Source organism: Lipotes vexillifer, unplaced genomic scaffold (assembly GCF_000442215.2).
Source record: "Lipotes vexillifer unplaced genomic scaffold, Lipotes_vexillifer_v1.1 scaffold1824, whole genome shotgun sequence".
Taxonomy (NCBI): domain Eukaryota; kingdom Metazoa; phylum Chordata; class Mammalia; order Artiodactyla; family Lipotidae; genus Lipotes; species Lipotes vexillifer.
In genome coordinates, this window is record NW_006789288.1 from 212,942 (window position 1) to 223,837 (window position 10,896).

A 10,896-nucleotide genomic window follows, 5' to 3' on the forward strand; every position below is an offset into this window, starting at 1 on the left:
TTTTTTTTTTTTTTTTTTTTTTTTTTTTTTTTTGTGTAATAAATTTGATTCCAGCAGACCCAAATTCCAGAAATAATACATACCTTGCCAATGAACAGATCTTAATGCTAATATTTTGGACAATTTCAACTCCTGCTGAGATGTTAACTAACATCCTTTGTGAGGATTATATTTTTTTAGTCTTTAAATGAGAGAGGGGACCTTCATTCATCTAAACGAATCATTTGATATATTCATTCATCAAGTACTGTACATTCATACAGTACCACCATGGGCCAGGCACTGTTCTGGGCTCTTGAGATACATTAGTCAACAAAACAAAGATTCTGCCCTTATAGAGATATATTAGTTATTCTCTAAACTGTAAAATTTATCTCTACAGTTGGCCCTCCATATCTGCACATTCTGCATCCATGGATTCAACCAACCACTGATCAAAAATATTCAGGGGAAAAAAATTCCAGAAAATTCCAAAATGTGTAACTGGAATTTTGCCACACACAGGCAACTATTTACATAGTATTTACAACTATTTACGTAGCATTTATATTGTATTCAGTATTATAAGTAATCTAGAGATGAGTTAAAGTATACTGGAGGGTGTGCTTAGGTTATATGCAAATACTATGTCATTTTATATAACGGATTGAACATCCACCAATTTTGGTATCCACAGGGATTCATGGATACCAGGGGATGACTGTATTACCATCTCTTAGATATTTACAATAAGGTGCTATTGTAAAATTTATAGAAGAGCTAAGACCCTTGTAACAATTGTACTCCCCAAGTAATTCTAAAATGCACCCACCAAGATCTTTCTGTATATTCTAGTCGTAGTGCCACATGCATTATAGATAATATATTGTGATTTCCATTGTGCTTCTGTATTTTTTTTTTCCTAATGTGGGTTCTCTTAATTCTCATCCTTTTTACTATAACTTAACTGAATATATTAAAACCTTACATCTATTTCATATTCCTCCTAAATAAGTGAAATCAGTAAGTTTATGTAAAAGTTAATGCCTCATTGTTTGTTTGGGCCACCCCATATGGACCTTATTGGGAATGAAAGTAAATTTTTCAAGTTTTTAGGAGAAGTGGAATTATAGTTACTTGGCAGTTATATCTGCATATTTAGTCTCTTTTTAAATTTTTCTCATTTTCACTTTACTTCTTTGATTAACCTAGTGACACTCTGTTAGTTTCCTAGGGCTTCTGTATCAAATTACCATAAACTTGATGGCTTTAAACAACAGAAATTTATTTTTTCACAATTCTGGCTCTTAAAAGTTCAAAATCAAGATGCTGGCGACCAAGCTCCCTCTGAAGGCTCTGAGGAAGAATCCTTTCTTGCCTCTTCCAGTCCTTGACTCCCAGCTCTCATTGGATTTAGGGCCCACCTTAACCCAGGAATATTTCTTCTCAGTCCTTAAGTAATTCCGTCTGCAAAAACCCTATTTTCAAAGAAGATCACATTCTCAGAGTATGGGCAGACTTGAATTTGGGGTAGGACACTATTTGACCCACTGTAAGCACTATCTAAAAGGTTACTTTACTTTTAGTGTTACTTGTCTGTTTATACTGGAGTAGTAGGCAGGGCTATGATAATGATTATTTCAGTTTGGCAAAGTACATTTTACATAAGAATTTTAGGAGGATATAGACAAAATGGTAATTATAAAAACTATATTTCTTAAGAGCCAACAACTCCAAGAAAAACAGCAACAGCTTCTTAGTGTACAAGAAGAGATGACCGAGATTCAGAAAAAGATGAATGAAATGGAAAATTTAAAGAATAAACTAAAGAACCAAGAATTAACATTGGAACGTATAAAAATTGAGAAGCTAGAGTTGGTTCAGAAACTTCATGAAAATTCTGAGGAAATGAAATTCATAACCAAAGAAAGAAATGATCTAAAGGAATTACAGGAGTCATTTGAAATAGAAAGAAATAAGCTTAAAGGACACATAAGAGAAATTGAAGCTACAGTAAGTCATACCCTTTTCTTTCATCTATTAAATGTTTCTTTAAAAACTGAGTCAGTTGGAAAGGGGGAGGCAATGTTGGGATGATGTTATTACAATTGTTCTTTAAATTTAACTTGCTAATAAAGGGTCTAGAAACAAAAGAAGAACTAAAAGTGGCCCACATGCTTCTAAAAGAGCACCAAGAAACTGTTGAAGAACTAAGAAGAAACATTTGTGAGAAGACAGCTCAAATAATAAATATTCAGAAGAACTTAGAAAAATCCAGTACTGAATTGCAAGAAAAGGTTTGTCTCTTCTTCCTTTGCTCCTTGTCCCCTCTTCCTTTCTTTCTTTGAAAGAAAAATAAGCAGTAGGTAGTGACTGAGTTATGGTTCATTCATTTATTGGGTAGTATTTGTTGAGTGTCTAATGTAGCGGGTACAGTCCTGGATTATAGAAATAAAATGGGAACAAGGTGGACAAAATCTCTGTGATCATAGAACTTACTTTGTAGTGGAAAGAGGCTCTCAATAAATAAGCAATCAAATGAACAGGATAATTTTAGACCATAGCAAATGCTATGGAGAAAATGAAACATTGGGGTAACTGGACCAACCTATGTTAAAAGCCTGCTATGTGCCAAGCATTGAGACTGTGGATATGAATAAGACATTGTTCTTTTTCTCCAATATAGGCATATAGAAAAATCTTTCAATTCCAGTATGGTAAATGCAGAAATATGCCATGCAAAGCTACATGGTACCACTAGTGATCATGGAAAGGGGGAATCAATCTGTACACATAACGAATTTGTGAAGTAGCATTAGAATTCATCTGAGAATGGGGGCCATTCATTTATTGAGATATAATCTGCTCAATTCTAAATTTTCTCCTGTTGCATTTGGGAACTGGTGTAAAAATGAAGCATGCAACTGACTAGATTGATAATTTGTTGGTAAAGTGTACTTTGGATGTAAGCTGGAGAAAAAACACAATTATGACAGACTATTACTAGCAGAAAAGTCATGAATAATAGCTTGAGTAGGAATCAAGAGAAAATGAATAAATAGGAGTTTGTGGTCCATGGTAGGCCATGAAGGTTGAAAATCACTTTCATTGCTATGGAAAGTAGCCTCATCTTTTCCCTTTAAAAAATTATGATAGGGCTTCCCTGGTGGCGCAGTGGTTGGGAGTCCGCCTGCCGATGCAGGAGATGCGGGTTCGTGCCCCGGTCTGGGAAGATCCCACATGCCGCGGAGCGGCTGTGCCCGTGAGCCATGGCCGCTGAGCCTGCGCTCCGCAGTGGGAGAGGCCCGCATACCGTGTAAAAAAAAAAAAATCATGATAACACTCTCTAGATAGTAACCTTGGTATTTTATGAATATCACAAGGTCCCAGTGCTTCATGAGGAACAGGAGCTACTTGATAATGTGAAAGAAGTCAGTGATATTCAGGAAACAATGGATGAACCAGAGCTATTGAAAGAACAATCCAAAACCAAGGATTCAAAAACACTGGCAAGTGTAGAAATGGAAAGTCTCAGGTTGACTGAAGAACTTCAAGAAAGTCACGAAGAAATAAAATCTCTCACTAAGGAAAGAGACGATCTTAAAGTGACAAAAGAAGCACTTCAGGCTGAATGTGACCAACTGAAAGAAGAAATTAGGGAAACTTTGACTAAAGTAAGTTTCATCCTTTCCTCCCATTTTAATAAGTGTTTAATAAATAAGTCTTTGGGAAAAGTGGCATTTATAATGTTCGTACCAATTTTCTTTAAATGTCTCTTAATTATGAAGTGATTGGAAACAGAACAACTAAAAATTGCTCATAAATACTAAGAAACTATGGAAAATGAGTTGTTTTCTTAAATATTCAAAATGATTTAGAAAAAGCAGTGTTAAATTATAGGAAAGGATAAAGTCAAAAACACTGTTTTCTTCCCTTGTTTAAACCTATTTCCCCAGCATCCCATAATGCGTTACCATCTTCCTCACTGATCCAGTCAGAAATCTGGGAATCATTCCTACTACTATCCCTCCCTCCCCACTCACTCTATGATACAAGAACCATACCTTGTTGATTTTAAGGTGTGTGCCTGTGTGTGAAATCCTCCCACTCTTCTCTCCACATTGCTGATACCCTAATCCAAGTCACAATTACCTCTCTCTGGCTTTCTGCAATAGCGTCCTACCTGGTCTCCCCATTCATATCATACTTCTCTAATTCATTCCCCTTTCTGAGCCCAAGTGATCTTTTCTTCTTAAAACCTTTTAATAACTTCTCATTGCTCTTGAAATATACACCAGCGTGCTTCCTCACATGACCTTTGAGACCCTAGATCCCAGACCCTGTGGGTTTCCAGCCCTGTTTCATCTCACTCTTCCTCCTGCTTATTGTGCTCCAGCAACTCTAGTCTGTTGCTCTTCTGCATCTCATGGCTTTCAGATGTTCTGGTTCCCCTTCCTGTAGCCCTCTTTGCCTAACAAGTGCTCTCATCTTTTAGATCTCCACTGAAGCTTTCCACCCCCTAGGAAGCCCTTCCTAAGCACTCACAATAGGTTAGGTTTGCCACTGGTAGCCCTTCCTAAGCACTCACAATAGGTTAGGTTTGCCACTGATAGAACCCAGCACCTCTGTTTGGTAAGATCTCGTATAATATGTATCTTTCCTTCTAAAGTGCATTCGTCTCAAAAAGGCAGATCATGTAAAGTGCCATTTCCCGTTTCATCTCCAGTCTCTAATAGGATACTGACAACACAATGAGTACTCAATAAATGTGTTAAATATCTGAATGATGGAAGAGTGGGTGAGTGGAAATATTGTTCTGTATATGAGCTGTTGAATCCCTGACTTAATTGTTTTAGAAAGTATCCTTGTTTCTTTTCCCCTAAAATAAAATAAAGTATCTCTGGATACCAACTGTATTGTTTTATGATCCTCTTAAGATTCAAGCATCTCAAGAGGAACAGTCCTTCCATATGAAAGAAAAAGACAATGAGACTAAGAAAATAATGAGTGAGATGGAGCATTTGAAGGGGCAATTCAAAGTCAAAGACTCAGCACTACTAAGACTAGAAATGGAAAAGCTTGAGTGGTCTGAGAGACTTCAAGAAAGTCATGATGAAGGGAAATCTATAGCTAAGGAGAGAGATGACCTACAGAGGCTACAAGAAGTTCTTCAGTCTGAAAGGAACCAACTCCAAGAAAACATAAGAGAAATGGCAGCTACAGTAGGTTTCATCCTTTTTCGTGTGTGTGTGCTTAGTATTCTGTAAGCAAATATCTTGGTAAAAACTAAACCTTTGGGGAAAGGAATTAGTTACAGTGTGATGGTTATAACGTTTTCATAAATTTCTTGCAATTTCCTTTAATAATGAAGCACCTAGAAACCAAAGAGGAACTTGAAGTTGCTCATTGTCACCTAGAAGAACAGGAGGAAACTATTGGTAGATCGAGAGTGGATCTTTCAGAGAGGGAAACTGAAATATCAAGCATTCAACAGGAATTAGAAACAACAAATGATGAATTACAGAAAAAGGTAAATTGGGAGTAAAGGAACAGTGGGAGAAAACTTAAGGGAGGTAGCTAACTGGATTACAAAGACTACTGTTTACCTCCTAAATTGTCTTAGAAAGCATACTGGATTTTTTTCCTTAAAAAATATACATACACATATATATATACACATATATAAACACATGTTTTTATGTGTATGTGCACATAAGTATATTTTTGGCTATTATCTTATTTTATTATTATTTTTAAGACCCAAGAGCTTCATGAGAAACAGAAACAATTTGTTACCATAAAAGAAAGCAGTGAAACTCAGGAAAAAATGGGTGAACTGGAACAGTTAAAGGAACATCTCAAAGCCAAAGATTCATCACTACAAAGAATAGAAAGCGAGAGGCTCAAGTTGACTGAGAAACTTCAGGCAAGTCAAGAAGAAATAAAAACCATAATTAAGGAAAGAGATGATCTGGAAAGGGTGCAGGAAGTCCTTCAAAAGGAACGAGACCAACTCAAAGAAAACATTAAAGAAATTGTAGCTGAAGTAAGTTTCCCTCTTATAATGTTTTTGGATATAAAAATAGTGTTAAAGTGATAATGATGATGTTCACTACTAAGTTTGATTAATTTTCCTCCAATCATAAAGGGACAGAAAATCAAAGAGGAGCTGAAAGCTACTTACCTTCTTCTGAAGGAGTACCAAGAAACCATTGATGTAAGGAATAGTTCAGAGAAGACAGATCAAGGAGCAAATATTCAGAGAGACTTAGAAATTTCAAATGCTGAATTACAGGCCAAGGTACGTCTTGTTAAGTTGGAAAATGACATCTGATTATTGTGTTCGTCATATCCCTTATGGAAGAAAATAATACATACGTTAGACTAAAATGTAAAGATGATTACCTTAATTTTAGAGACAGTTGTTTTTCCTAAAATTTTCTATGTCATAACTTGTTTTATGATTTTCTCAGATTCAAGAACTTCAAGAAGAAGAACATCCACTTCTTAAGATGAAAGATGTCAGTGAGACTCAGGACAAAGTATGTGAAATGGGAAACTTGAAGAAGCAACTTGAGGCCCAAAAGTCGACCCTGGAAAATACAGAATTGCAGAACATAAGGTTAACTCAGAGACTCCATGAAAATCTTGAAGAAGTAAGATCTGTTACGGAAGAAAGAGATGACCTTAGGAGTGTGGAGGAGACTCTCAAAGTAGAGATAGACCAGCTCAAGGAAAACCTAAGGGAAACCACAGTTAGAGTGAGTTACCATCTTTCTCCCAACTAGTCAATACGACATCATGTCCTAAAAGAGCCATGGTTGATAGAGTTGGTGAGGTTGTACAATTGGTCCAATCTTGGGGAAGGCTGGAGGGATGGATATATGATAATATCTTCCAAAGTTTTCAATAAGTGTATGCGTTGACCCACAAAGTCCAGTTATTGCTGTTTATCCCGCACACATTAGCACAACTGTGCAAAGATATTTGTACAAGTTGCAATCACAAAATAAAGCAAACCCCAAAACAGGAAAAATTCTAACTGTCCATTAGTAGAGACTGGTTGAATCAATACAGCACATTCAGACCATGGAATACGAACCCACAGTTAAAGAACAAGACAGAGCTGATTTGGAAGTATCCTGATAGAGAGAGGGTTATGTTATACAGAGTAGTGTATCTAGAATATATTGACATCTAAAAGTCATTTAGAGGGTGAGAACTGGGAAGCCTAAGGAGGGGGGAATTTTTAATTCTTACCCTGTACCTTTCTACACACGGTTGAATTGTATTATTCTGAACATACTATTTTTCTTTCTCTAATAATAAAGGACTTGGAAAAGCAAGAGGAACTAAGAATTGCCCAAATGAATCTGAAAGAGCACCAAGAAACCATCGATAAACTCAGAGGAATTGTTTCAGAGAAGACAGATGAAATATCAGATATTCAGAAGGCTTTAGAAAACACAGATACTGCCTTAAAAGCACAGGTATTTCTACTAATATCTAAGTAACTGAGAGTTTGAATCAAGTCTTTTGTGTTATGAAACAGGATAGCAGTTAGCCTAATATACATAGAGACTTACCTATTCAATTTAGAAACTATTAGCTTTTTCTCTCTATCTATCTATATCCTAACTTACTGTATGATTATCTCAAGATCCAAGAACTTCAGGAGAAGGAACGTCAACTTCTTAAGGTAAAAAATGATCTCAGGGAAAATACATATCAAACAGAACAGTTGAAGAAGCAATTAGAGTCCCAGAATTCAACCCTGGAAAGCATAGAAACAGAGAAGTTAAGGTTGACTCAGAAACTTCAAGAAAACCTTGAAGAAATAAAATCTGTTACTAAGGAAAGAGATGGCCTAAGAAGAATGGAGCAAACCCTCAAAATGGAGCAGGACCAGCTCAGTGAAATCCTCAGAGAAACAAAAGCTAAAGTAAGTTACACTCGTTCCTCTTCCCAGCGAGTTAATGTGATGTTTTCCTTACATCACTGAACCCTCCTTTGAAATGAGTGGAACTTTTGGTGAGAAGTAACAGGATTCAACCTTTTAGGCAGGGTTATTTGGTATTATTTTTGAAAATTTTGAATTCTGTAACCAGCATTTTCTTCATGGACTTTACCCTGCATGTACACTTACTCAGTTTTTAAGGTAAAGAAAAATATGTATGTGTGTGTATATTCATAGTACACACATACACCATAAGGTTGTTCATTATAGCAATTTGTGATAAAAAATAGGAAATAAGCTAAATTTCTATCACAAGGAAACTGGGTAGATATAAGCAATGTGTCAGGATACGTGCAACCCTTAAAAAAATGAAATAGATTTGAATGTTCTAATTTGGAAGCTCAAAATAACTCTTAGGGGGAAAGGCAAGTTGTAGAATAGTATGTGTATAGCATGTTTACCTCTGAAAAATATGAGTACATTGTGGGGAGGTGAGGATAAGGGAAGGGGAGGCCGATAACTTTCTAACAACATCAAAGATGTGGAGTAAGAAATAAGAAATGTATTATTTTTACTAAGAAAATGTATCACTTTCGTTAAAAAGAAAATACTAGTTAACATTAAGCTGTGTCATTGTTTTTTAATTTTTTCTAATAATAAAGGACCTTGGAAAACAAGAGGAACTAAGAATTGCTCACGTGCATCTGAAAGAGCACCAGGAAATTATTGATAAACTCAGAAGGATTGTTTGTGAGAAGACAGAAGAAATATCAAATATGCAAGTGGATTTAGAAGATTCAAATGCTAAATTACAAGATAAGGTATTGAGGGGGTCATGGCACTTATATGTTTGGATACCTGATTTATTCCTAGAATAAAAAGTAATGCCTAAAATCCCTGAGGGATGTAATATGCTTTAGCCACATTAGAAAACAGCTTGGTAGCTTTTACTAGCACTGAACCATATACCTGCCTGTGGCCCAGCATTTCCACTCCTTGGCTATGTACCTAAGAGAAGAAAGTGCACACTTCCACGTAAAAACATACAAGAGTGTTCACAGCAACTTCAGTCATAATTGCAAAAAACTGAAAACAACCCAAATGCCTATCAACAGGAGAACGGATAAATACATTGTGATTTATAAGTTTAAAAGCAGACAAACTGATCTGGGATGAAAAAGGTCAGAACAGTGGTTTGTTCTAGGAAGGGACACATAGGAACCTTATGGTAAGGTAAGTAAGTGTTCTGTATTAATTCTGAGTTGTATTTTAATCTGAGCTGTAGTTACATAGCTGTATACATATGTCAAGAATAGTTGAGCCATATACACATAAGATTAGTGTGTAGTTATGTAAATTATACCACAAAAAAAAGTAAATCCTGTATGGAATTACACAGAATATTAATGAGTGACATGGGAAAACTCTTAATCAGCTTAGAAACTATTCTTTATCCTTCCCTAAGAAGCCATCTAATCCTAACGTTACGATTATCTTAAGGTCCAAGAACTTAAAGCAAATGAACACCAACTTTTTAAGTTAAAAGAAGAGGTTAGTGAGACACAGAAAAAAATGTGTGGCCTAGAGCGACTGAAGAAAGAATTCAAGGCCCAAAGTTTAACTCTGGATAAAATAGAAATGGAGAACTTAAATTTGGCTCAGAAACTTCATGAAAACCTTGAAGAAATGAAATCTGTAATGAAAGAAAGAGATAACCTAAGGAGAGTAGAAGAGACTCTGAAACTGGAGAGAGACCTACTCAAGGCAGACCTGCAAGAAGCCATAGCTAGAGTGAGTTGTGCTCTTTCTTCCTGTCAAGTAAACATGTTTTTACTGTAAGAAGTTTGAAAATAAGTGATACTGTTGGTGAAAATTTGAATATTATAACCTTTTAGGGAAGCAGTTTGACAATAGCATTTTAAAAATTATCTAAATATACATTTGCTACAGCAGTTTTGTAGAAATTCATCCTACCAATATATTCACAGATCTGGACAGAAATACAGCAGCATTCACTACAGCATTGTTTGTGATGAACAAAATCAGAAACAATCCAAGTATCTACCAGAAGGCACTGGCTAAGTGGTGTTCGTCTGTATAGTGGAAAACTAAGCATAAGAATGGGACACTCGTTATATGATACTGATTTAGAAAGATGTCCAAGTGGTATGAAATTTGAAAAATAAGTGGCAGAGTTCAGCATGTGACAGGACTGCAATGGGTGAGGCTAGGGACAGACACTTGGACTTTATGTCCTTCTGTACTATTCTAATTTGGGAGTGGCATGGAGGTTGTTTTTAACTATGAACATGTGTTTTTTAAGATTTTGTTTAGTTCATTGTTAAGAAAAGGTAATGTGCCTTTATATCATATTTCTCAATTTCTTCTAATAACAAAGGATCTGGAAACACAAGCGCAACTAAAAATTGCCCATATGCATTTGAAAGAACACCAAGAAACTATTGATAAATTCAGAGAGAGAGTTTCAGAAAAGACACCTCAGATTTCAAATATTCAGAAGGATTTAAATAAATCAAAAGACGAATTACCCAGAAAGGTATGTGTTGTTCTGTTCTTTGGGGGAATAACTGTGCCCAAAATTACTTATGGAATGAGAAAGGACATAGATACAGATATGTCAATATAGATATATATGTACATGCACTATACTATATGTACATATACATATAGACACTATTTTCCTTTCTTTAAGGAATTCTGTTCGCATTCTAACTTGTTTTATAATTATGTCAAGATACCAGAACTTCAGAGAAAAGAGCTTCAACTTGTTAGAATGGAAGATGTCAATAAAACTCATAAAAAAGTGAATGAAATGGAACAACTGAAGAAGCAATTTGAGGCCCAAAATTTATCTGTGTAAAATGTGGCAATGGATAACTTACACTTGACCAAGAAACTGTATGAAAGCCTTGAAGAAATAAGAATTGTAGCTAGGGAAA

At 35.6% G+C, this 10,896-nt stretch overlaps 1 protein-coding gene across 1 annotated transcript in view; it reads left to right on the plus strand.

The window, feature by feature from the left end:
- Positions 1-10,896, plus strand: part of CENPE (centromere protein E) — a 73,366-nt gene that overhangs the window by 35,784 nt on the left and 26,686 nt on the right. Inside the window, 13 exon segments of the mRNA XM_007462455.1 lie at positions 1,702-1,992; positions 2,118-2,276; positions 3,363-3,653; positions 4,917-5,201; positions 5,351-5,509; positions 5,738-6,025; positions 6,453-6,740; positions 7,311-7,469; positions 8,599-8,757; positions 9,437-9,727; positions 10,335-10,493; positions 10,692-10,894; position 10,896. The exon segment at position 10,896 is cut by the window's right edge and continues 81 nt beyond it. Of these exon segments, the coding sequence (XP_007462517.1) occupies positions 1,702-1,992; positions 2,118-2,276; positions 3,363-3,653; positions 4,917-5,201; positions 5,351-5,509; positions 5,738-6,025; positions 6,453-6,740; positions 7,311-7,469; positions 8,599-8,757; positions 9,437-9,727; positions 10,335-10,493; positions 10,692-10,894; position 10,896 (2,733 nt within the window).